General features: G+C 53.4%; 1 protein-coding gene across 1 annotated transcript in view; it reads right to left on the reverse strand.

Annotated features, from left to right (window-relative positions):
* Positions 1 to 2,620: 2,620 nt before the first annotated feature.
* LOC112971274 (hepatocyte nuclear factor 6-like) overlaps positions 2,621 to 26,705 on the reverse strand; it is a 32,383-nt gene continuing 8,298 nt past the window's right edge. Inside the window, exon 2 of the mRNA XM_026076507.1 lies at positions 2,621 to 2,913. Within this exon, the coding sequence (XP_025932292.1) occupies positions 2,621 to 2,913 (293 nt within the window). The remainder of the gene's footprint in view (positions 2,914 to 26,705) is intronic.

The raw sequence follows: 26,705 nt of genomic DNA on the forward strand, positions 1-26,705 counted from the left end.
TTTGCATCCTTGAGGGCCTGTGGCGTTTACTCTTTTTTCTTTTCTTTTCTTTTTTTTTTTCTGTTTTTCTGTGTGTTTTTCACTTCCCAAACCAAGGCCCCCTTCCTGGCTTTTCAGCCCTTGAATACTACTCGATGGGGTTCAGGGATCCACCACCATCGTCACCACGTCACGACAAGACAAGAAGAAACAACGTTAGGGGAAAATCAGTGGCGGGGAGCGGGGTCCTGGGGAATGAGATTTGCTTTGCCGTTAGTTTTTTTTTTGGTTGTGGTTGGCAAAATACACTGCGGCACCTGCCATTTCCCGGTCCTTCCTTCTCTCCATCTCTCTCTCCCGCTCTCCCGCCCTCTCTTTCTAGCAGGAAATTGTTTCAGTTTGATGTGACCGTGTCAAGTCTGACACCCCCCAGCCCCTCCACCTCCCACCTACCCCATGAGCTCTTTGGTAAAACTGTCCGAAAGACATCCTCTAACCTCGCTGGTGATTGCAACAGGTTAGGGCTGCATCTGCAGGGATCTTTCTTTCTTTCTTTCCTTCTTTCATTCTTTCCTTCCTCTATTTTTGGGGGTGTGTTTTTGTTTTTGTTTTTTTTGGTGTACATACACACTTTTTTTTTTTCCTTCTTTCCTTCTTTTCAACAAGGTGCCTTCCTGTTACACAACAGATCGCTTTCAAAGTAAAGTGAATCGAAGAAACCATAGCGCTAGAACACAGATGGTACTATTTTACCCGCATAAATTCAATATTGTCCCTTTTTTTTTTGTGTTTGTTTTTGGAGGATTTTTTTTTTTTTTTCCCCAAGTGGTGGGGGAAGGAGGGGACCTCGCCTTCCCCTCCATCCCCAAGTCTCTCCCAGCCTTTTCTGGTCCCTGTGGCACCTCCTTCTCCCCCCGAGGAGGCCCGGAGTTTGGCAAGGCGCCCACGCGGGCGGCTGCATCCGCGGCTGGGGCAACGGCTGATTGTAACGGTTTGGCCTTGTGATTGCTTTTTATATGGCACAAGTCACCATCGAGAGCTCGGAGGAAACAATCATTTTGAAGCTAGTACCATTGCTCCAGAATTTCGCGTTTAAGGCAGGTTGTTAATTGGCACAAAAAAAAAATCTGTTGTCTTTTTGTAAGTTGCCGGTCTTTTCATTGAGCTTGTTTGGTAGGGTTTTTTTTTTTTCCCCTTTATATTATTATTTTTTTTGGTTTATTTTTCCCTTTCTCATTGGGGATGTTTTTTTTTTCCCCCCTTCTCACACACAGGGCTTGATTTCACAACCAGATCCGTGGGATTTGCTTTTTCCACCGTACACCGACGTTGCTTCCCTGGAGGGATTTTTGTTGTTTGGTTTTTGGTTTTTCAATTTCTTTGGTAGCAGAGATGAAGACGGGGGGCAGGGGACAAGAGTGTGTGTGTCGAGGGGAGAATGGGGCGAGACACAAAGCCAACAAGACAGTGCTGTGTCTGAGTTCATTCCTCAACTGAAAAGTGAACCAGAAACCAAGCGGCAAACACGGTGGAGCCTGGCCCCGTTGAGCCAGTCACCAGGAAAGATCAGATCCTTCGCGCGAAGTCTCTCCTCCCATCTCCTTTCGAACAATTCCTATTTAAATACCCGATTTCTGTAGCTAAAATGTGCTTCTTGACCTGCTTGGGCTCTAGGCGACACAGTGCAAGCTGCGGTCCCCCTCTGGCTGCCGGGCTGCGGCGTGGCGCTCGGAGATGCTTGGGCACGTGGCGGCGGGTGGCCGCAGCAACGCGGTGCCTCTGCCATTTCCTTTGCCATGGAGTTTGTCCGGGAGGGATCCAGGGGATGGGTGCTCTCATGGGTTGGGACGTGCATGTGCATGGGGGCTCGGGGCTGGCGGGTGGTGGGTGCTCTTGGGGGCGTCGCAGGTTGGATGGGAGGAAGGTGCCTGCGGAGGAGACCGAAGCACCCAGGGGTGCAGGGAAGCCCTCGACCAGGTTTCCCAAAGCTTCAAGAGGGATGAACGCCCATGTTTCAGTGGGAGAGAGGATCTGGCTGCTTTGGGAAACCTCACTGCACCTTAGGGGTGTAGAAAGCTTCAAGAACCAGAGACTGCAGCCATGGAGAGTTTTCCCTGCTTGTCTCTCCTTAAATCCCGTGGGGTTTTCGCCCCAGTTTGTTGGGGTTGTGCCAGTGCCTGGTCCCGTGGCTCCACCYCTTGTATCTCAACCACCTTTACCCCTCCACCATGGGTAGCCCCGGTGGACACCTTGAGGTTGGGGGGGACCAGAGGAGAGAAGGTGCCCCTCTCCTTGAGGGCTGGACCCTGGCAGATGGGTGAAGACAAGGTTTTGTGGCAGGGATGCTTCAAAAACAGCACCTTGCCCTCTCCCTCCCTCCATGTCGTCCTCGCTCCACTGGGGGTTTCCTCCCAGCCCTCCTGGAGGAGAGGAACCAACCCAGTTGCAAACCCTTCTCCTCCTCCATGAGCTTGGAGGATATGGCAGCAGGACGCGACTGAGGGTTTGGGAGGCTGACGGACTCGCAGCGCCCAAGAGCACCCACCCCATTCGGCTCGGCCGCTGGGGTATGCATGTGAGTCTGGGGTTGGCTTTGTCATGAGGAGGACGTCCGGGAAAGGGCAGGGAGGGCTGGGGGACATCATGCTTTGGAGAAAGTGCTTGTAGAAGAAGAAGGGACTCCGGGGTTGGTGCCTGGCTCCTCCTGCCAGCGGTTCATACACCGCCGGCGGGCATTCATGAAGAAGTTGCTGACGGTGTTGAGCTCCAAGCCCAGTTGCTGTGAGATGGTCATCTGCATCTCTTTGGATGGGCGCTTGTTCTCCTTGAAGATGGCGATCAGGGTGCGGCGCTGCAGGTCTGTGAAGACCAGCCGCTGCTTCTTGGGCTGCAGGCTCCTGTCTTTCTGCTGCTCTTGCTCTTTGCGTTTGCAAGCTAGATGTTCAAAAGAGAGAACAGGGCCATTAACTGGTGCTGACCAACCTGGCCTGCTTGTAGGTTGCCTGGCTGCCTCCCAAAACCAGGCCCTTCCCTCTAGTAAAGCTGCTGGCTTTTTGCCCACCTCTCCCTTGGCTACCTCCCTCCTCTTCCTCCCTTTGCCTCTTGGGCTTCTGCTGAGATGGGACAACAGCCCCTTTCAACATCAGTCTGAGAAAAGCCCGGGTGAAACCCAGGAATGCAAGCAACWCTTCAGATGGCTGGGAAAAGCTGAAATCTCAGCATCTCCTACTGACCCTGGCACTAGGGGTAGATGAAACTCCTGGCCTGCCCCTGCTTATGCCTGGCTACTGGGACCTGCCCTGTTCCAAAATCCTGGGGGTCATCCATCAGCCTCCCTCCCTCACTCGCACTCTGGCGCAGGCTCCATTGCCTCTTCCTTGTCTCTGCTGATCTTGCCGGAGGACTCGGGGAACTAGTGTCTCTTGGCCATTGCATCCAGCTGCCAGCTCCAAACCAGCAGGGAACAGCTGAGGATGGTACGAGAAATCTGGTCTGCAGCCAACACATCTCATGGCAGAAAGAATGGAACGAGCGTCCTTGTTTCAGCCTGGTCTGGAAAGGGGTTTTCCTGTCTCCCGAGGCTGAAGAACAGTCTCAGTGGTCTGAAACTCCAGGAAATTCAGGTTTCCCTATGTGCCTTTGCTACCGTATCCTTTGGCACATGTGTCAGGTTGAAGCAGTATCTAATTAAAATCTTCCCTACTGATTTAGCTTGAGCAGTAGGTCAGGACAGAGGTACTGTCTGCCTTGAGCAGCAAATGGAAATCAGGTGCAGGGAACCAGGAAAGCCCCTGTGACCTTTCCATGCTGTGTGCAAGGAATGGAAGGATGTGGCTATACAGATTTTGGTAAATATATGAATTTTAATTACAGGAATATCAAGCACTTTGTTGGTTGAAGTGGTGAGAACAGGGGTCTATTCTACAATATTTTCCTAGAAAGTTATAGACTCATAGAATAAGTGAGGTTCATGGAGGTTACTGATCTAGCACCTACTTGAAGCAGGGCCAACCTCGAAGCTATATTGAACTTCAAGGTGAGATCAGGGTGCTCAGGGCCTTGTCTGGGTCAGGACTTGGCTGGATACATGCAGATACTGCTGGAGCATGAGGCGCCCATCAACAGGGCAGGGCACAGATCCAGCCCTCCAAGGCTGGGGACACACCATTTCCTCCAGGGAGCTTAGAAAAACCAGCCAGGAAATTGTGGTCTAAAACCTTTCTGATGAGATCCCCACTCTTGCTGTGAACAGTGTGACGGTTTTCAACCCTTTAGGGTTTTAGGTTTGGATCTTCCGAAGAATTTTGCAGCGAGGGAGCAGGTCCTTTGAGACATTCACTCTCCAGAGGTTGCCAGATGACAGATGTCAACTTGCTTCTCTCAGGCATTTCCAGGGATCTCTTACAGCTGGTGCGCAGCCCTCCAAGAACCCAGAGGTCGAGGCTGAAAGCCGCTGCCGCAGTGATGGGATGGCTGCTTGGGTCCATGGGCTGGTTGTTCCCTTCTGGCTAACTACCCTTCCTGCTATACAAACACACCTCCTATTTCCAGGCTCAGCAAAAGACCAGGCAGCCATATAGTCTATTCTGAATCTGGAAGAGGAGGAGTAAGGGGACTGTGTTTAAAGTGCAAATCACTTATTCCTAATTAGAGAAAAAAACAAGGTGTTTTCTTCATTTTTTCTTAAGCTCTCCTGCACTACCGTTCCTCTTTACACCATAGCCACCTTGAACTAACAGCGAAGGATGATATCCACCACTTCCACCCAAAGCTGGAGAGAACTAGAGCTCAGTGCAGCATTTTTGACAGGTAATTCATCCAACAAATTTAACCCTTTTTCCCCRGCTGCTGGGCACTGTCCTGGCCCCGTTCCCGTGTGGGCTGCAGGAGTCATTGGCTCTGTTCCCGCTTGGCTCAGCACAGGGGGCAGGGGATAGGAGACAGCAGGATTGGCATGACCAAATACATTAAATCCAAATCAGTTATCCCTGGTAAAGAGGRTTAGAGGAAATCCTTCCCTCCCCTCCCCTCCCCTTCCTCCCCCCACAGGTTTTGCAAAAGGCCCTGAGTTCAGAGGTTGGAAACCATCATCCTAAGGGACAAGGGACAGTTTCAGCCCTGGTGGTGCTGGGGGAGCCTGTCCCAGGGGTACCTTACTCAAACAGCCAGCAGAGAATGGTTTAGTGGAAACCTACCCTATGACCATCAGATGCTTGCAAAAAGAACAAACAAAAAAAGCCTTTATAGAAAATTTGACTTTTTTCCAGACATGAATTAATAGAACCCCCCCAAAACACCCCCAAAACCCAACCAACAAGCAGAAGAAGTCCCTCCCCACCGTGATGTGCACATTCAGAGCAGCATGTATTCACCCTGATGAACCCCTCGACCACCCTCACACCCCTTCCTGGTGTCCACCCGGCATGCTCAGTCCGTCCCCATGCCAATGTTGCTGGCGGGACCTTGTGCCGCCGGTGGGCACCTTGCACCCATCCTGCGAGCACAGCAGGGCCACAGTGCTCCAGACAGGCAGGTGGGGAGCTGCAAGCCCTGCAAAGCCTGCAATCCCTCTCCAGCCAGCCTGGCTCCCCTTGTATGGCCCAGGAACATGTTGGCCCAGCTCTAGGTTAATTTAGGGAGGGGGAGACACATCTTTCCTACCTCTAACAGTCTAAAAGTGAGTGCCTAGTTTAAGGTAGACACCCCATTTTCCTCTAGTCATCTAGTCAGAGATGCAAGAGGTCCACTCGTGGCATGGGGCAAGTCCCTGCACCCGGGGGCAGCATGTGCTGGACCCAGTGTTGGCTCTGCACTGGGGACCGGCTGCCCCACGGCATCAGCAGAGGCACCTCCTGCCATCCCTGCCCCATCTCCTGCAGCACAGAGGAGCACAGTCCCAGCTCAGTCTGCAGGTGACCTGCTTGGGACCCCCCAGAGGATCCCATAGAAACCATCTATATATCTCTACACCTTATATACACCATGCACATAAAACTGTGTGTATGTATGTATATATATGTGTGTAAATACATACATATACATATATACCCCCATGAGAAATGTCAGGTGATGTGTGTCAGTGCAGGCATCCTTTGCAGCATGTGCTAACGCGGTTATAACCATAGTAAAGACACCAGGATCCAGGCTGCCCTCCTTCACTCCCATGTATCAGCACCTGGTCCCACCAGCAGTATCAGGTAGCCAACCTGTGACCCAACATTTCAAGTTTTCAAACCCATATTTTTTTCCCCATTCAATTATTAGGAGTAATTATTACTAACCAGCCGCCCATTAGTAACTGACAGCTCYGAGGCAAAAGCTAACAGTCATGGTGTTGGTAAAACTGTGACCCAGCATTAATATGAGCACCAAGCATTGCTTAGACAGAGATGATCTTAAAAGGGAGGTTTGGGATGAGGAGGGCTACCTGCCTCGCTGCTAGAGCAGGGATGTAGCAGAGTGGCAGTAGGACTCTAGGTTGAGGGGTCTGGGTTTTCCTCCAGTTTGATCTGCTTGGTTAGGATGTGATTTTTGGGACAGGACACAGGGTTCTGCAGACGAACGGGTCCATCTGGGAGAAAAGGGCCATAAGRGTTCCCACAGCATCCTCTCTCCAAAGGGATGGGGTGCACAGAGCCGGGCAGCACATGGCCCAGTGGGAGGGGACTGTGACACCCTGCACGGCACCCTGCACAACCTCCTGCTTATTTTTGGCCGGTGGCATGGAGCCAAGGGCAGTGACGCCGGAGGCAGACGGGTCCTGCGTTTCCTGCGCTCATTTGTTTATTTATTAATTTATTTTTCTGCTGACACAGCCCAACACCCCTCTCCCCAGTTCAATCTAATTACAGCTCCGCACAACAGAAATCAATAGTGATGCTAGTCAGATCTATTTACAGCGGCCATCAACCCTCCCCGGCGGAGGCTCTTTTTCCTTTTCCTCATCCCCTGGCCGTTGCTTTCCCAGGGCGGTGTCACCTGCTGGACCCGGCCGGGGCCATCGAGGAGTCCSCAAAAGTGCTGCAACAGGAGACGGCCAGGGGCACAGCTTCGACTCCCACCCAGGCTGCCATAGGGGAGGTTTTTCTTTGTGCTTCAAAATCCCTTTACCAAGGCCCAAACTCTGAACGACTCATCCTTCGCCTGATGCTGTTCTTCGCCCACCTCTCTCTGGGGCTCTCTGGGCCTGTCCCCACTCCATGGGGACAGGGACACGCTTTGGGGGTGCTTCCACCCCTTCCCCTGAGTTATTTCCCCAGCTAACACCTAAAGTACAGGATTTATTCCCTGACTTGTCCTGCTCCCTGGCTCTCCTGGGGCAGACGGGACCCTGATGGTACCTGGACCAAGGCTAGGGGAGAAGAACTGGTGTTCTCCATAGCCACAGGGCATAGACTGTGTGGATGCTCTGATGTCTAATAAGGGCTTGAGCTCACACATCTCCACTATGGGTGTCTCTCTCCTCTCTCCTCCTCTCCCTAGCCCCTTTCACAAAATGTGTACTTCTGAGACCTCAACAGCTCAGCCAGGTTTGGCTGCAATTGGCCAACAAGTGCAGAAGTTACAAAGAAGGAAYAGCAGGTGCACATTTGCACAGGGCAGTTGTGTAGACCCCATCTCTTCTGGACACCAGGCACAGTCCTAGCGTGTCTTTATCACCAAGATAGCTGATCCGGCTGCAGATAAACCTCAGGGAGCAAAGCCAGAGGAAGGACCTTAGAAGGCAAACCGTGAGGAAGACCTCTGAAAGCAAAGGCATGCCACCCGCTTCCCCCAGAGGAGCTTCTGCTCAGGGTTTCTAACTCCCTGGAGACTTATGTCAGAGGGAGAGCGTTTTCCTTGACTTAACCTTGACAGCTCAAAGCAAAATATCTCCCAAATCATTTCTAAAGGGACATAATAGAGACAATCAAGTGGCTGCTGTTCAGAAGCTGCGATTATGCCTCGCAGTGTGAACTCCGCGAAGCATTTAACTAATACCTGATGGCTTTGCAGGCTTCCGCAGCCTGCCAGACAGTGGTTTCTCTATTATACCCGCAAACCTCTGTTTTCTCAGCCCCAGCGTGCTCTCCCTCTCCATTCAGTTGCAATACAACCTGTAATTTTCTGCCCACTTTGCTTAAGTGCTGGTGATTTGCTGAAATCACAAAAGACAGCCAGGGCCTTTCAGAGCCAGCATGCTGGCTGTAAGCGAGGTTAGGAAAAAAAGCCACCAGCTTTTCTCTTTTTCTCCCTGTCAAATTGGCTTGTAGCAGTGTGAGGGGGACAGTGGAGCATTTAGGGGCTCAAAGGGAGGTGGAGGGAGGGATGGAGAGGGGTTATCTGAAGGCGGTCGATCGGGCTGGGACAGGTTTCCTTGGCGCAGAGGCAAGACAGGCTTGTTTCCCTGGTGGGCACCAGGTGGGAACTGGCACTGAGTGAAGCTGGCATCTCTCCACCCTGGACTGCTGCCTTTGAGATGGGTCCAGCCCCTGGGGCACTTCCTTTGGCCTCAGTTTCCCCCTCTCCTTGAAGGGGCAGAGCAAACCCAATCTCTTTTGCAGAGAGGGGGAGYGTTTGGCAGTAGGGCTGGGCAATAGGTGTTATTTTTTCAGACTCTGCCCAGAGCATTTTGGAAGGTTTYGGGGGCTGCAGCTCTGAGCAAACCGGGAATAACCCAGCACCTCCCATGGCAGAGCAGGTTTTGAGTCTGAGCCAATTTGTGTCTAGCTGGGGAGATTCAATGCTGATGGGTGAGTGAGCAACAAACAATGATGTGGGAAGGAAAAGTGCTCAAGAACCAGCAAACAACTTAATTTTTGCCTTTCTTGCCRAAACTCCACTTGATTGCAAAAACTAATGAACAGATAGGCAAAGGGGACGTAGTGTTAACCACACARCTCTTCAGTCTGCCTCAGTGAAGGCACAGGCGTTTGCTGTGAGCGGGGTTTCAGATCACAACCGATAACCTAGAAAACAGCAGGTTTCAATCCTGGCCACCTGCAATACTTATCCAAATCTCTGTACTGAGTTTTGTACTGAACAGAGCATCTCAGGAGCAAAAGCAGAAGGCAACAGGAGGTGGTGGAAAAACAAATCTTTGCAGGCTCAAAAACTCCCCCATAGCATGAAAAAAAACTAGGGAAAATCATCCCCCCAATATTTACAAATAAAAGCCCCATGGGAGGGAATAATACCACTCGTAAAGGCTTTTTTTGTCACGAAAAAGAACAGTTTGGGATGCTTTTCATTTCACTTGTTTTCCTCTTAAAATAATTAAAACCACCATGAAAACCGACACTGCTGATTTCAACAGAAGTCAAAGAATTTCAAGCAAAAGCAGATCTCAAGCAGCCCCAGGCACAGCCTGGGTCACTCAGCTGGCGCTAAGGCCGTTTCCACCAGAGGAGGATGCCCACGGTGGTGGCCGTCACTGCTCAGCCCACGCCTGCACGCTGCCAGACACCCACTCTTGCCAAAAGTTTTCTCACTGCCAGGAGGACAGAAAGGCAGCGCCGTGCCGTGACCCAGCGCAGCGGGTGCGCAGAGCCCTCGCTCCCCTCCTCCTGGGCAGTGCTGCCTAGTGCCCCTGCACGAGGTTTCCCTAAGGTCCTGGGTGGATGGGTGAGGAGGGTGCAAGCCCATCTCTTGCACATGCACAGTTGTACTGTTTCACGTCCCCACTCAGAGCGGGGAGCATCCTTCGTGCTGCCCATCCTCTGCCACCACCTTGCAACGCTACAGCCCTGCAGCCATGCAGACTTCAAGAGAGCAGGACATTTTTAAAAGCTCCTGGGAGTCCTACAGCACCCGACACCTTTGAACCACGCTGAACGAAAATTGCCACACTCTAATCTGGAAACCCACAGGCCATCCAGAGCCAAGAGAGCTGCTTTTAGGAACTGCATCATGTCTACAGAGCTACACCCTCATGGACCCTGCTGGCTCAGAGCGGCATGGCTGGGCTCTGCTCCCTGGGTGTCAGATCTGGAATGTGTTGGACATGTTGTCTATACTTGGATAAGTCGTTATGTTGGGCACAAAACGTTCGGGAAATGTAAGATCTCTCCTGCTAGTGATGAAACCGGTCACCGGGCTGTGATATAGCACAAATGTGCTTCTGTCGGTGTAGAACCAGTCTCAAAAAGCAGTGAGGTTTGACAAGCTCAGCACGCCTCAGGGTCCTCCAGCCACGGCAGAGCCAGCACCTGCAGCACGTGAGCCCTTGGGACACGGGGCAGCCCTGTGGTTGGAAGAAAAGCACCGAGGGCTGGAGCTCTGCTCCCACTGCAGAGCAAGGTCTGTGYGTGGCCTCTGCTGAGGCCAGGGGCTCCCAGGCCCTGAGCGTGTCCCTGCGGCGATGTGCAGGTTTCCCTGGGAGATGCCGGAGGATGAGTCCTGATCCCAGGGAGAACCCACAGTCATTGGTATGCAGCCAGCATGCTGCAGGGCAAGCCACTTTCTTGAGCACAGCAAATTAAATCTTTCTCTGAATGCTGCAAATTAGGAGATGAGATGAGACTAAGCGCTCGTGCGTGCGTCGTTGGGTGCATTTCCCTTCCCTTGCAAGTGGCTTTGGTGACTTGTTCCAGCGACCGGCTCTGATCGACCTGTACGGGACTGCAAGGCACCACCAGCCATCTGCACCATCCGGCCCTGGCCCCATTTGCCACCTTCCCAAGCGCAGAGGCTACCAAAGCAGTGCAGGCTGGCAGGCAGAAAGAAGGGTTTGGAAGTGAAAGAGCAAGTCCTCAGCCATCCGCTTGGATAACGCACGGCTGTCCCCTGCCGAGAGAACAGGGACAGGGTTTGGCTGAGACCGGAAGAGGTTGGAGGAAACCAGCGGAGCCACGTTGCACCTGAACATGCAGCTCCGTCGAGATCCAACCAAAGCAAAGCAAAGCAAAGCAACGATGCCAGCCCTGCTGCAATGCCTCACTCTGACCTTCTTGGACTTTTCAAGCTTTACATGTTTTTAATGGCGTGACATTTTCAGCTTTTCTGATGCTGAAGCCGGTGAGTTTCTCTGTCCTCTGACACGTGCAGGTGTGCTTGGCACCATCTCTCCATGTTCACCCTGTTTTTATATTTGTTCTTTCTGGGTATCTGCTATCAGCACTGCCAGAGACAGCCTGGGGTTGAGCCGACTGCATCTTCCGGACACAGGAAGAAATGGTTTCAGTTGACTTGAAAACCTGGTTTTGCTGGTAAAAGTGCTTCCTTTGTGCAAAGGTTTGATTTTCACTCTGTTTTGGAGCACAGCCCGGAGACTTTTGTAAAGGGAGATCTAGTTCCCCTGCTCAGCTCTCCCCAGGACCAAGTGGGCCTCAACCCCTGGCTCTGCCATCCCCCTACTCCACGGCAAAGTCGCCTGTCCTGTTGTCCCCTTTTTGTTTCCTCCCTTTCCAGGCCCTTTGGACAGGGATCAGCTGCCTCTTATAGTACAGCACCAGGCACCCAGAGAGTGGATCTCAGTGAAGACCACTGCAGTCATGAGTTGCTCAGTGCTGGGGCCCAGGACTGGACCAGATGCCTGGTGTGAGGCAGGGCTGGGCACAGGTGCCTTGGGAGTCCTCTGCTGGCTGAGCTCTTCTCCTTMCTCTTCTCCCTAGTCATTGCCACTTAGTGTGATGAGAGCAAATTGGTGCTAATGAAGTGCTGGAGTCAGGCAGTGCAGCAGGTTGTGGCTGGCGGCACCGGGAGGGACCGCAGAGATGCACGGGGCAAGCGGCAGGGGAAGGTCGTCGCCTCCCAGGAGCAAGGGAGGCCCCAGGGAAAGGCTGTGGGGAAATGGCTGGAAACCCATGAACCCTTGAAAGAGGTTTCCCTTGGAGATGGTGACACCGGTTTGTGCTCAGCTTCGGTGCACACAAGCCCTGGTTGCAGAGTTTGGTGGGGGGGGAGAGAGTTTGGCATTTGATTTTTGCCTTTAGGCTGTAATGTCACGGAGGAGCAAATAATGCTGGACAAGGAGGTTTCACCCTTGGAGTTTCCCTCCCAGGAATTTGGGGCAAGTGACATCCTTTTCCAGAGTGTTTCTCTTCCTCACAAATGGCATTTTCTGTTGGCAGCCAGTTTCCGCTGTGTCTCCTGGCCAGCGGTAGCCAAGAACTGCCAGCGACAGCGTGGGGAAGCAAGGCAGGGCATCGGCAATCCACTGCCATGTCCCCCGTCCCCTCTGTGAGCATGGGGTCCAGAGTGGGCATCAAAAATACACTGCACTGTGACATAGGCTTGGAAGGAAAGGTTGCATCTCCATCGGGCTGTGGCCATCTGCACCTGCAGCTGAGCTTGTTCATGCTCAGCAAGGACATCTCCTTGGGGCTGTTGGCAGCAGGTGAGCTGCAGGTCCTGCAGAGGATGGGGAGGCACAAGCTGACTTAAGGCACTAAAGTAAATGATGGTGTCCTTGGCTAGAGCTGGACCCTCTTGCCCAGGGTCCCAGCATTGGGCTGCATCAAACAGGGCTGTTGGTCAGCTCCTCTTGTCCATCATGCCAGGTCTGAAACGCATCCTACCTCCTCCCACCCCGTGCCAGGCCGTGAGCTATGCCAGGATGCAGCTTCTCTTCCACCCACCAGATCCATCTGGACGACGGCAGCCTTGGCTCACCATCTGGGGGCTCCTGGCCTCTGTGACGGGGTAGGGGGTGCCCAGACCCTGCACCAAGGACCCCGGGGGGGGGAGGTACAGGCCCCAAACCCAAGCATTCCTGTGGGCTCCTCTGCAGAGCAAGGGCTGTGGCAGGTGATGCATGAGGCTGTGCTTGGGGCCACGATGGAGAAGAGCCAGGGAAATCTAGCCCAGTCAGGCTGTTGTGCTTGCTCCTTCGTGCCGTGGGTCTGCAGTACAGAAAAGGAGCAGCAAGGATCTCCTTTTGGCATCAACAGGGGCTACTGCTAAGTGACTATCAACACCCTTGTTCACATCATCAGTCTGTTCCCATCGGGCTCCTCCTGCCAAACTCCCGCTGCCTTCAGCGGCTCCAAGATCTGGCTCTTAGAGTGGGAACAATAAACAAATTCAGGAATCAATGAAGCATATTTCATCAAAGTGCACGTTCCTCCTGAGCTGCTCTCAGTGGAGAGCAGGCATCCAGAGAGGGCCCAGAGCAGTTATCAGCCAAGGAACATTTGCTTGAGAGGAGAGAGGGGAAAAACAGTGGGAAAAAAAGAGATGGTTTTCCGTGTTTCCTGATTAGATCTGGTCTCAGGTGGATTTATCGGGTGTAAGATGGGAAGCTCCCTTAGGGTTTGGCTGAGTCAATTCTCAAATGGCTGCTGGCTTTCTTGCACTGCGGTGCTGTAAAACAACAGGAAAACCTGTAATCCTCTTGGCTCGGGCATTTAAGCGGTTTTGCTTTGCCAGGGTTTGGGGCCCTCAGAAACCAGGCAGGAGGGTCCGATCGCATGAAGTGCAGCTCAGCAAGACCAGAAGGGGTCCAGACCCCGTCTCACCGCGCCGCTACGGTCCCTGCTGAGCATCTCCCGCAGGTCAGCCCTGCTCTGAGAAGGAAGCGTCCGGCCCCCGGCTCTCCGAATGGGATTTTGAGCCCCCTCTGAGACCTCGAAGGCTGGAGCAGCCCGGCTCTGAGCGTAATGAAATTCCGCTCGGTTATTTATACCCGACAAAAGGCCGGTCGTGCCGTGCGGCAGCTGCCAGCGCGGTGGCAAGTGCCCAAGTGGGTCACCGCAAGGTAACACGCCGAGGATGTGTCCCTGGGTGCCCACAGCAGGATCCGGCCGCCCGCTCAGCAGCCCGGGATGGGGAGCAGGGGCTGAAGCCTCTGGGGTGGCACACGAGGGCGGCAGGGCCGGGGAGGAGCGCGGAGGCCACAGCGCAGGGGGCCTTCGCAGCACGGCTGGCCCGTGGCGGCCATTTCCCTGGGGAGGCCTGGGGGTGCCCCCACCCTGCCGCCCGGCAGCCATCTTGGAGGAATGGTATCGTCCGCGTGCCCCCCCCGCACGGCAGGGAATGGATTGTTCCGCCCCCCCCCGCGGCCGACGGGATGGGCCGTCCCCGCCCCGCTGGCGCCCCCCCGCGGATGGAGGGGAGCATTCATGGCGGCCCCCCCCCGCGGCCAGAGCTGCAGTGGCACAGTCCGGGCACCCGGCCCTGCCCCTCGCCCCGCAGGCGCCTCCCCGCGGCGGAGAGGGGTGAGGCGCATCCGGGGCCGCCCTTGCAGAGGAGGTGGGAGGCCCCTGCTGCTCCCCTACTCACTGCAAGGAATGGCACGTTCCAGCGCCTCCCTCCTGCCGAGGGGGGAATGGAACGTTCCAGCTCACCCCCCCCCACACACACACACTCAGCGCAAGGCAAGGCAATGGGGTGGGCGAGTCCACCTGCTTCCCCGGGGGGGGGGATCATTGCACCCCCCCCGAGAGCCAGGGGAATGGCCCCTCTCGGCACTTCAGGGCGGAGCCGCACTGAGGGCTGCCCCACACACTGCCCCATGGCTGCCCCACACACCATCACCTCCCTTCACGGCTCACCATCCCCACAGCACACCATCACCTCCCCTCACGCCATCCTGTTGCCATCCCACACGCCATCGCTTCACCTCACACCACCCCACACACTGCCACCTCCCCACACACCACCCCACGCACCATCGCCACCCCACACGCCACCCCGGGTGCCGCCCCGGCCCGCGGTGGCCGTGGTGGGGACCCAGTGCCCGTGGGCAGTCAGCGCAGCAAGGCCGCTGTCCACACAGCTCCGCGGGGTGATCGGGGCCCTGACCCTGACAGGGAGCCGCCCCACGGACCCGCGTGCGACTGGACCCCAAAGAAGCACCCCATGCTGAATCCCCCCCTCACCGGGGTTTACCCCCGGGGAGCGCGGTCTGAGCTGCTAACCCCGGTCCCCGTGCACATGTACACACGGGGTGCGAAATAATCCCTTGTGATTGATGGAACAGCACGAAAAATCAGCAGGCAGCGAGCAGAGCCCCGCGGGGGCCCTCCTGGGGCCGGGCGGCGCTGGCGGACGGGAAGCCCAGAGCCTCGGTGCCAACCCACCGCAGGCCGAGCGAGCGGGGGCTCTCGCGAATCGGCCCTCCTCGGCCAGGGCATCATTTTCGAGCCCTGTTTTTCCCTTGTGTGCTTTGAGGCCGCCGCTGTTAACGCCACAGTTCGGGCAGGAGGGAGGGGAACAGCTCAGTGTTGCTCTGGGCCGAGTCCTCAGGATGATGAACATGTCTCTGCCCCCTTGCTCGGAAAAACGTGTGCGTTTTGCCTGAAAACGAAGCTCTGGGGAGATGCCCCCTCTCGCTCGGAGGGCAGGACAAGTTTGCCGAGAGCTGCTGCAGGTGAGGCGAGCTCTAAGCTAGTGACTCTTAATGCGCCGTTTCGACGTTATTAGTTCAGCTCCCAAGATATTTCAAAGAGTAATTGCGCTGATCTGCGAGGGATTACACGGTGCTGGTGTTGTAATGGATGATGTTTTAATTTGAGCGGAGCGCCTCCAAGGAGCAGTGAAGGCAGGGACACACTTTGCAGGGAACGAGACCCCCCCCCCCCCATTCCACCCAACCCAGAAAAAAATCCATCCCCCGAATAACAGCCTTCATCTGAGTGTGCTGTACGTTAAAGCTGGAAAGTGAAATCCAGGTGATGCCTTGACTGAAATGGGGCAATATTTTACTCGGGGTGGTCTTGTGCCAATTCAGCATGCACAGTCGCTTCACTATTCCTTTCAGGTTAACACGAGTTTTACCCTGATTTAGTGAGAGCAGAGTTTCACCATTGACTTTGGTGGAAGCAGAGTTAGCCCAGCCCTGGCTAGCTTTGCAATCCTGCCAGAAGCTCCCCATGTTGGAAGCGGTTTTGCCTATTGAAGCGGGTGGGTTTCTGTTGGCTCTTTTCCCTGCGAGCTCTGTGCCGGCCGGGAAATGGCTCGGTCCTTATTTCCTGCCCACTGGGCTTGAATCCAGAGTCTGAGTCTCATTTGGGCAGATTAAATGTTGCCCTGAGCATTGAGGAAGGACTTCTGCAGCCAGTTACATGCAGTCCCCACTGGTGTGGGAGGAAAGGACTGTCTGACCACACAGAGCAACGTTTGGGAGACTTTCAGGTGAGAAGCAAAGAGAAATCTCCTTCCTGCTTTTTGAATGAGCTTCAAGCAATTCCCCAGCTTGGAGTTCAGCCACAAAATGCCCGTTGTCGCCTTTGCTCCCGTGATGGGCTCTCTGAGCTGGCCTGGAGCCTCCAGCTACAAAAGCAATCACAATTAGCTGTGGTTCAGCATTGACCTGTGGTCACAAACCAGCCAGGCTTGGTTAGCGTTTTGGAGGGCAGATCCTTCTCCCTGCCTCGTGCAAATGGGACCAGCTGTCCTGCCAGGCGGTGGTGTGCCAATGGGGGTGGCCAGTTTGTGGTCTTGGCGTCCCGTGCATCTTGCAGGCAGTTTGAGAGGGGCCGTTCATATGATGGGGTTGCATGAGAACTACCAAAAAACTGCATCTCCAGCCATGGAGAGGAGCAACCAGCCAGAACGGAGCCCAGTATCACTCTTCTCCATCCAAACTGCCCTCTGTTCCCACATAGGTTTTTGCTTTCTGCCCTTTTCAAAGCCAGTTGCGAAGGGAGAAAAATACCCTGAGGAAAAGGTCTTTTGCTTTTGCTCTCTTAAATGCCTTAAAAAACCCCCAAAACCCACAGGCCCCCCCAAATCAGAAGTACTTGGGGAGGAAGGGAGATGGCTTCATGAGGGGGTGACTGTAACTCCTCCCACTGCCCCCAGGAGATTCAGCAGTGTTCATCTACCATGGTGCCTCCTTCCAACTTCCTTTGCCTTCCCCAGGTCCAGGCCAGTCTTTCCTGCCCCGGCACGATGTTTGTCCTGGGGGTTTATCACAACTGCAGCCTGCAGCCCGGATCGCCTACGAACACGACCTCGGACTCCTCCCATCCTAACGTGGCACCCAGGGCCCCTCGCAGTGTCCGAGGTCCCCAGTCTGGAGGTGTCCTCCCAGATGGAGACCAGCGCAACATCCCCGTGCGGTCCCAGGGTGGGACGCGAACGCAACCTTTGCACCAAGGAGGGCAAAGCAGGGGCTCACACAGCTGATTCCCACCTTTCCTTAGGGGGAATGGGGAACTTTGGCTGGGAAAACCTTTTTAAATGGCTGTATCTTGCTCAGTAAGAGCACAGCGGTCTGGGAGAGCTCAGCATCACGCCTCGGTGCTGCATGCACAGGTGGTGGCCGCGATTTGCTCCCCATGACGGGAGCGGCCGCGGCCAGCAGCGCTTTCTCTCCTGCACTGCTGCCTGCTCGGCACCTCCGCTCCCATTTCCTGCTCGCCTCCATGTTCCCAGCCGCTCCCTTGCCCGCGGACGCGTCTTTGCACCTGCCCGCGCTTGTGTCCGGGCGCAAACGCGGCACCGAAAGAAAACTTCCAACCCAATGTTACCTTTAAAAATGACCCCCATGCAGAGCTGTTGCTTCTGGTAAAGAAGCAATTAATCATGGGAAGTATGTGATAGATTTGTAATCAGATCTCTGCCCGGCCCCCCTCCCACAGCCTGCATTTCGCAGGCCTGGATATTTTTCCTGCCCCCTCCCGGCTTCGTGCCGCGTGTGCCGGGGAGGGCTCGATGGGGGCAGGGAAGAGCTGGTGCAGACCATTGATTCTGCCCCGTCGATTTTATTGAAACTCCCACGAGTAGCTTTAACTACGTGTTGGATATTGCTGGCACATCAGTTTGATCACTACGTGACTGGCTGCGGAGCTTGCTGTAAGGTTTGTGAGGAGGGAGGCAAAGGCAAGGGGCTCCTGGAAGTGGGGATTTCTCTTTGGACAGGCTTGTGTGTCCCTAGGAGCCGGGGCCGAGGTGGGAGCACAGGAGAGACCGGCCTTATCGCCTGGGTATTCCCATCGGATTGGGATTATACCCTCGGTCTGAGCTCCGCTGTCCCCATTCCTTCCCCACCTGAAGCTGGGGGTGAATAACGTAAACTTCTGGCTCGGTGAATGTACCCGAACAATTTTTTTGTCAAGTGAAATTATTTCCGTGGTCAAATTTAATTTCGTTCTGTAAAAAAAAAATAATTCTCTTTTGAGCAAAATATTCCAAGAAAGAAAGGAGAAGAAAAATAGAGCTGGAGCTAGAAATAGGAAAAAGAAAAAGAAAAAGAAAAAGAAAAAGAAAAAATAAAATAAAATAAAATAAAATAGAAAAGGAATAGAAGCAAAGAGAAAAAGAAAAAGGAAAAAAGGAAAAAATGGAAAAAAGGAAAAGGAAAAGGAAAAAAAAGAYAATTGAAGTGAAGAAAAGAGAAGAAAAAAGAAATCACACAGCTATGTATTGTAGCTATATAAAAGCCTCAGCTGAAAGCAGCCAACAAGCACTTTCTCTCTGCTTTCACTGTGTTTATTCACCATCTTCCTTCATGTCCCTTTTCTCCCATTTTTATAGAAAAAATAAAATAATATAATATAAAATAAAATAAAATAAAATAAAATAATAAAGGGTAATGTTTCTCTGAAGAAACTGAGTGACAGTTTTATTCTTTTTGGGTACCTGACGTGCCAGCCAGCAACGCTGCTGACCTGGGCCCTGACTCCAGCACTTCCCACCAGCCAGCTCCCAGCACGGCCCGTTGGTGTCTCTCATTTGAGATATAAAGCAACCTATTGCTTGATTTTGGCGTGTAAGAAGCAAAAGCATAAAGGTAAGAGTAGCCAGCTGGAATTAAAATGCCATCAAAGAGAGTGTATAAAACCCATATAAAATGTTATTAGAAAAATCCTTGAACACGAGAGCGAGGGGGGGAGTCTGAGGCCCCTGATTTAGAAAATGTTCCTCCAGAGATCCCTTTTCCAGGAGATATGACAGTGCTTATAATGCAAAACACATGATTGAAGATCTCAGCTCTGCCTATATTGATTAAGCAGCATCTTCTAGTGTGAAAAACAGGGCCGATACTCCTCCTCCCTGCGACCTCGGAACTGCAGCCACCAGCAGAGCCAGGGCCGGCGCTGGCTGGGGTATCGCGCTCTGCCCTGCCCCGGCTTGCAAACGAGGGAGGCTTTTCCTCTTATCCCATCCCTTCTCTTTAGAAAATTAGCTATTATTTTTTTAAAACCAGCAACTACATCCTGAGGAACAAAATGCCACGATGCTGCAAAGGGCCCAGCTAAGCCAGCTCAGGTCTTAACCTCATGGCTAAAACGTCCTCTTTAAAATCTCCCTTCATCTCCGAACAACCTGCAGTATGGACAGACCGACGGACACACGCATGCTAACAGCCATCCTGTCGTGTGAGCTGATCCACCAGCTACACACGCACGCACACGCACAGGCGCACACAACCACACGCGCACAGGAAGGCCGATGGACAAAGCCAGCCAGCCCCGTATGTGCAAATACAGCCCTCGTCCTCCCGAGTCGAACACATGCAGATTAACCCCCCGAGAATGACCCATCTCCCGTTTCGTGACGGCTCCAAAAATAAAAGCAAATAATCTTTTTTTTTTTTTCTTAAATGTATTTAAGCCAGCTGAATTGCTGGGAATAATCAGGTTTGGGTGGAAAAGGCTGTTTCGGCTTTGGAGAGATGTTGTCAAATTTGTGGTAGAAGAAAGCAGTTTGGAAATCAACTTTGTTTCAAATACAAGCACTGATTTGGGTGACTTTTTTCAATTTCTTTTTTTTTTTTCCTGGTTAGGTGCAAAGGGCACAAATTTGCGATTTTTTTTTGCCTGGCCAAATCAGCATTTTTTGCCCCATTTCTGAGCCATCCACAATTTTGACCAGCTCTAATGCAGATGCACCCACAAACAACGAGCACCTAAACACAGACGCACGCCAAAAAACAAACAAAATGCCTTAAATCAAACTTCAAACCCCTGAACCAGAGAATCCGGTTAGCAGGCAGAGGCCCGTCCTCTCCCGTTTTGCTTCTGGGCATGAGAGAGACAGCAGAGCTGGGATCCCCATCCAGGACTGGGACATGAGGATGGATCTGCTCTAGGACGGGGAGCAGTTTGGACCATGTAGGTGCAGACAGGAGGGTGATAGGTAAAAATGGGAGCAAATCCACAAAGCAGATCCTTTCTGATGCAAACCAGATCTCCTCCTGGACCTGCTTCTGGATGCCGTTGTGCAACAGTCCTGGCATTTGTACGCCTGTGCACGCAGGTGTGCGTGTGGTTTATGGGGAGGTCTGGTATGAGACCGTAAAGGATCTCTCTCTAGAATATTAAGGTTTGACAACCATTCTCTCCAGGTTTGGAAAGACAAATTTCCCTGGATTTCCAGTAAGATTGTAGAGTTGATGCATTTATCTTTGTGTCAGGATAATGCAGGTGTTTGGAGCAAAAACCAAGCTGAAATCAATGGAGTCACAAGGGTTTCACTAAGGGCAGAGCTGGAGCCTTGGGACCACGTGAGACCTCGCTGAAACCTTCCACATTATAAATGTCATGGAAAGCCTGAAGTTTGACCCCAAAAAAGAACTAAAGTTCTCTGAAGGGGATCAGTCTGTGGATCTATTTCAGGGACCTATTATTGAAGTGTTGAACCCCCCCCCCTTTTTTGCAGAAGAGTGAGAAGAAACACAACAAAATGCCAACCATCCCACTGTTCCTTTTCCTCTTCATCCCTTGGCAATTTGGGAGATGACTGGGGAAGGGATCGCTCCATCCCAGAGGGACTTTGGAAGCATGAACTGCCGCAGCATCAATCCCATCACTTTGTGGAAGGACACATTGGAGCCGAGCTGGACCAGACTCTCCCCTCTGTCCTTGAGGATCGTTATTTATCTATGGGGACCCTGGGTCATGGCAGACACAGGACCCTCAAAGGAGGGTAAGAAATAAGGATTATGGACAGATCTGTGGATGAATTGCAAGTGCCACGTGGGTGGACAGGACGCTTGTGCTGGGGCACTGGGGTCATTACAACTCTCTTCTGGGCTTCCCGGCCCTGTGACAGACAAGCGAGCGCCGTTGTCTCCGATGCTCTTTAAAGCTCTGTAATCGGAGCAGCCTTTGCTGGCTGTAGAGGCAGACACGTTGATATCTCTGTCAGCCCCTGATACCATCACCCGTCAGCAGCTCCGAATACATTTGCAATTTTATCCCTAATGGAGAGAGTTTGCTCATTACCTGCTCTTTATCGGCCAAGGGTAGCGTGACTTCCCACAAAGGGGCATCGTTCTTTGGAGCTAATCTTGCAGCTTAAAGATTTGGCCTTTTACAAAGCGTCACGGAGTTCATTGGCTTTAGTAACCCGGCACGGGTTTCTCAATATACTCTGTAAGCACTTTCGTTCCCACCTTACATGTGGGGAAACTGAGGCACGGGGTGAGATGGGAGGGATTTGTGGAAGGTCACCCTGTCTCTCTATGGCGAAATCAAAACCGCTGTCCCTCCAGCCCTGTCCTGGCACTTTGTGTGGGGTCAGGTGTGGGGAGGAAAGATGAAGCTGGGCAGAGATTTATCCGTTTTTTTATATTTCATAAGATTTACTCTCCTGCTGCAGTCACCACTGAGGGGCTGAGCAGCCCCAAACCATCATCTCCTGCAATAGTGGGATTGTAAAAATGACCCCACGCACTTCTTGCTGCAGTGTCCTTCTCACTGGGGAACGCCCCGAAAACCCTTATGGGGGGAGGAAAGCAAAACCCTGCTGCCACTAAGGGGGGCATTAGCATCCAGGAATGGGGAGAAAAAAGTATTTCTCCATGGGAAGTAGCTCCTGGTGCAGGTTAACTTCTTTGGAAGCATCCAGCAGGGAGATGGAGCTGCCCCGGGTCTGCCCCAGCTCCTGATTCCTTTGTAAACAGCACCCAACCCTTGCACACAAGCCGGCTCCGCTTTGGGGAATTTCCCAGCGGCCGGGACCCCGCACAGGGTGGCACCCGGCCTGGCCACGGCTCTCGGCTTTGCGGCTGCCCGAGCCTCCTAACCCGGCCCGAGCTCCCCACTGCTGCTGTCAGTGGAGCGTCTCGCGGGCAACACTGCGCGTGGTCCTTGGGGCGACCGCTGCCTTCTCCATCCTTTCAAGACAGCTTTGGCGCAACGTATTGCCCCTTTGGTTATCTCAGCTGCTTTGCGTTTTATGSCCCCCCCGGAGCTCAGAGCTCATCCGTGGCTGCAGCTAAAACCGATGCATCGGTGTCCAGGCAGCGTGCTGCGGACCTCTACCGAAAACCAAGCCCCACGAGCACGTCAGTGCTGGCGGGTGGGAGGAAGCCAAGCCTGTGTGCCCCCAAAATTTAGGGTTCCCTGGATAAATGACAACATCAGACCTCAATCCTCCTCCTACCTGGACAGCAGATAAACAGCACCCTTTTTCTAGGCCCTGATCTTCTTCTTGCTCCCTCCTCTTGCCTAGATTTAAGCTCAGCCGTGTTTGGAGCAGCAGTTGCAATGGGGGGGGGGGGGGAAGCGTAATTTAACCCTGGCTGTGCCATAAGCAGCAGAGCAGGCTGCAATTTGCTTTTGCCTCTGTTTTGTCGCGATATCCATCAGGCTTTTCCTCGCTGCGCTGCAAATGAGGAAAAGACGGCTTGTCCCAGCAAACCTCCTCTAACAAGAAGCTCCTGCTTTTCCTTCCTGGCTGCTGGCAGGTTCTTGCACTGGGATTTTCTGGCTCCTTTTTTTTTTTTCAGGCTCCTCAGCCTGCCAAGGCAGCGCTTGGCACGGGAAGGAGCGGACAAGGTTAATTAGACACTGAAAGGGAGCTAGAGCACTCAGATCTGGCGATTTCTATGTATGTGTGTTTGCCTCAGGTTTGTGAACAGAAAAGCAAGAGTAGCAACCACAGAAATACAGAACACGGTCAGGACGGTGTGTCGAGCTCTGCTGATGGGGAGGTCGCACTGGCAGCGTGTGGAGCATACACTGCCCTGCGATCCCGTCCTTCAGAAAGCAGCCCCGAAGCAGGGAGGYGGTGGTGACATCCCTGATTCCCCARGAGAGAGGCAAGTTAGCAATTGCCCCCCCGCCCTGACCTCAAAATGCCGCAACACAACGTCCTCCGGTGTTCGGAAACRATACTGGGGGGAACCAGGGCACGGTTTTGTTGGTGAGACGAAGTCCTGCTGGGCAGAGCTTTTAGGCTAAACCCCAGGAACAACGAGGCGAAGGAAAAGGCGATCACGGATCTCTAAGYGATGGGGCAAAAGTTGGTACCCACAGCAGGAGGGGGCCTGGGGACAAAGCGGCTCTGCTCAGCCCCGGCTGTGTCAGCCCACGGCCTCGTTCGCGTTTAACCCTTTGGGGCTGACCCGGATGGAGGGCAGCTGCACATGCTCCCACCTCCGTCGGCCGCTCGACCAGCCTGAAGCAAAGCRCTGCCTTCTCCATGCCTTAGTTTCACTGTCTCAGAAATAGGGTCTTGGTGACCCTGGTTCCCCACTACTGGAAAAGGCTTTGAGATTCGTATAACCCACAAACACTGTTTTCAGTCCTGGAAACACCTAGCCCTGAGCTCACTGCCTAGCTCCAGACCTACGTTTCTATACAGTGTGCTCAGATTTTATACCATGCAGCGTCATATGCCATACATCCCACYGGCTCTGCATCTTTGGGGCTACTGATTGCATTGGATCCCTTTAAATAATTTCCAGACTGCCTTGAGCTGCAGAAGCCGCCAGCACTTAAGAGAGCAATAGTGTGTATCCCTAACTGAATATATATGTTAAGACATAGATAGTAATGTCATTCTTGAAATCCTAACCATTTCTGCGTAAATGTCTCTCGCTCTTAATACTGGTTCTTTGTTTTAGTGGGAGCCTCATCTTTTTAAAATGTTCTGTCCCCACCTTTCAACACACGAGAATCTGCGTTGCCTTTTGGCTTTGCTATTTTTTAACAACCCCAAATGTTTTAAGATCCGTCATCCATTTTGTCCGTCAGTCCCTGCCGCCTTGGTTTAAATCTTGCTGGAGATGATCTATATCATTCGAGGTATTAATGAGATTTTGAATTTCCGTTTAATCAGCAAATCTTGCCACTCAATGGCCACAGTCCTGCACGGAGCCATTAATAAATTCGGCTGCTGAAACGTGCTCCCGGCACACTRCTGTCCTGCATCTGGCCGCCCCGTTATATTTGTGTGTCGCTCACACCTTTCGCCCGTTCGCTGGTCATGTCCCACCACGGCTGGCCTCAGATCAAGGACTGAGGCCTGGCTAGAAGCATTACTGATGGTGGCCTCAAGATAGCTCAAGGATTGCCTGTCGGATCAATCCTGCTTGCAGAAAAGCGCTGAGCCCCCAAGACGCAGAGGCCGTCAGCATCCCGCCGGACCAAGGAATCAATGCTGCTGGCGCAATGCCTTCCCCACGAACCCCAGCCGGTTCCCACGCACAACCCCAGTGAGTAGGTCTCCCCGGCACCAACCCAGGATTACTTCTGGCTGCGGACAGACCGGCTGGATGAGGATTTTTTTTGCTCCAACCTCCCCCTTTTCCCCAGTGTTCAAAACCAGAGGCTGATCCCAACCCCTCTCTGCTGCCTTTAGATGCTGTGCCAGGTATAAGGCAACAGCCAAAGGCAGATCCCAGATTGATCTAAAGCGCAGAGGCATCCTCACTTCGATGCTGAGCTGATACCTGGACGTGTTTTTCTTGCGGCACCTCAGCTCCTAAAAGGCAGCCAGGGGCAGAGCTGTGTGTGCATGGATCCGAGGGCGTACAGATGGATCAAAGCTTTCTAAAACCTTCTTCAGTGATCCAGGGTGTGAGGTTCCCAGGCATGTGCCCAAGCCTCTCCAAAAAGCCTCAGGGATTTAGGCAGCAAGGCAGAAACCTCTTGCCCCTAGTCTAAAATATTCAGTTCAGGCGCTAAAGCTGGAAGATAGCCAGGGAGACAGTGATTCCTGTCCCTGGGAAATCTAGCCCATCCAAAAGCAGAGGTGGCCCTAAGTGCACCCCCAAAGGCCTTGAAGCCTGGGGGGCAGCAGGTTGTTTCTCTGAATCCCCTGGGATCTGGAAAATCCCAGCCCTTCTGAGTCAAGGCCCGGTGGTGTTTTTCAAATTTTTTGAGGATTTTTTTGTTCGTTTCCCAAATCGGCCACCGCCGTTCCGACGCGAGCCTTGCTGACGCCGTGCAAAGGCTCCGCGGACATTTGGTTTACAGCTGGCRTCACTCTCCATTTCCTGGTTTCCCGTCCCCAGTCCCTGCCCCGCGTCCAGCCGCTGGCGGGCCCTTATCGCCTCCGCGCCGCTCTGCTCCCCCGGCTCGTCCGCCGCCCCGTCACGGTGCCGTGGCAGCACCCCTYGCCTCTGCGCCGAGCAGCACGACCACCCACCACAGCACTTGTGCTCTCCACCGCTCTTGCCGTGGGGAGACGCGTGTGCAAGGGAGGTTTCTGTATTGGATTTTCGGTTAATATGTACACACACGTTGCTGCATGGTTGTTGGCGGAGATGCGGTAGTGTGTGGCAGGGAAGGGGAAGGTTGTGATTTTCCCAGCTCAGGAAAGAGGGAATCTGGGCCCTGCCTCTGGTCTTCTCCTATCTTCAGCCATCCCTACCCTGCCTCCTTTTTGTTCCCCGGCTGGTTAGAAAGCAAACAGGAATCGCAAACCAGCTGCGACTTGCAGCGATTTGCAGCGTTGGACCCCTGCGGGCCGTGCCGTAGCTCCCCACAGCCCATGGGATTTCTCCCAGGTGGCTCCCGCCAGTGCCCACTTGGATATGGGGGCTGGCRGAGGGACCTCGGTGATCAGACGGCTCCTTCCCTGCAGCCCGTCGCTCGGCTGCTGTCTGTGCGCCGCGGCGTCACGGGCAGGATGAGACCCTCTGCGCTCGGAGCTGCGATGCAGCAGGGCTGGTACCTGCGCGGAGGCTGAGCCTGTAAACCTGCAGCACCCCAGGCCTGTCGAGGCGGCTCCCCGCTGCCGGTTCAAACCGCAGACCCGCGTCTCGTCCCCGATTTTGGCATTTGCTCCGTGTCATTGAGAAATCCRCGCAGAAATACCTCGAATCGCTGCACACCCAGAGCCTCCCCCCGCTGTGACCCCAGCCCCAGCCCCTCCTGGAGGCAACGGCTCCCCTCGCCGAGAGGCGCAGACTCCCCTGCCCTGCAACTGGAACTGAGCAGAATGAGAAAATATTGGATTTGTTTTCTGGAGGAAAAAAAAAAAATCCAATATTCTGTCTGCAATCCCAGACTCCGTGCCTGGTTATCGCAGGAAAATGCTGTAAATCTCCCGTTTCCCCATCAGCAGGGGAAGAAAGACCGATTCTCTTTTAATATTCTTATTTTCTCTCCTTTTTTAAACCCCATCATTTTGCAGGCAGCACTGCAATCTCTTTGTTGACCGGGGCTTAAACCTGCTCGCCCGGCTCCCCCGACCCCAGGAAGTCTGCCTCGCACACCCTTCCCAGCAGCTCTCAGGCAGCGGCAATGAGATTTTAATAGATGTATTTTCAAATTAGTTCTGGGCCTTTCAAGACTTATCAGTTAAATGAGGTTTTTCAAATTGATTCAAAGGTCACTCTGAGAGTTTTCTCTTCTCTGTTATCTCTCCCTTATGGTTTCAGTGGCAATTGACAGGACGGAAAAAAAATCATCCTCTCGTTGTACGCCCAGAAAAAAAAACAAAAAACAACCAAACGCCCAAAATGCGCACCCAAAAATGACACCTGAAAGCCGGCCGCGATAAAGCCTCGGGTTTACCAGCCCCGCCGTGGCTCTGCTTTGGGGACCGGGGTCTCTCCGTAGCAGACAACGAAAAGAGGGGATGGGGGAGGGATTCGGGGGGCAGAATTTGGGGAGTCGCCTTGC

This window comes from Apteryx rowi, unplaced genomic scaffold (assembly GCF_003343035.1).
Source record: "Apteryx rowi isolate R43461 unplaced genomic scaffold, aptRow1 scaffold_433, whole genome shotgun sequence".
NCBI lineage: Eukaryota > Metazoa > Chordata > Aves > Apterygiformes > Apterygidae > Apteryx > Apteryx rowi.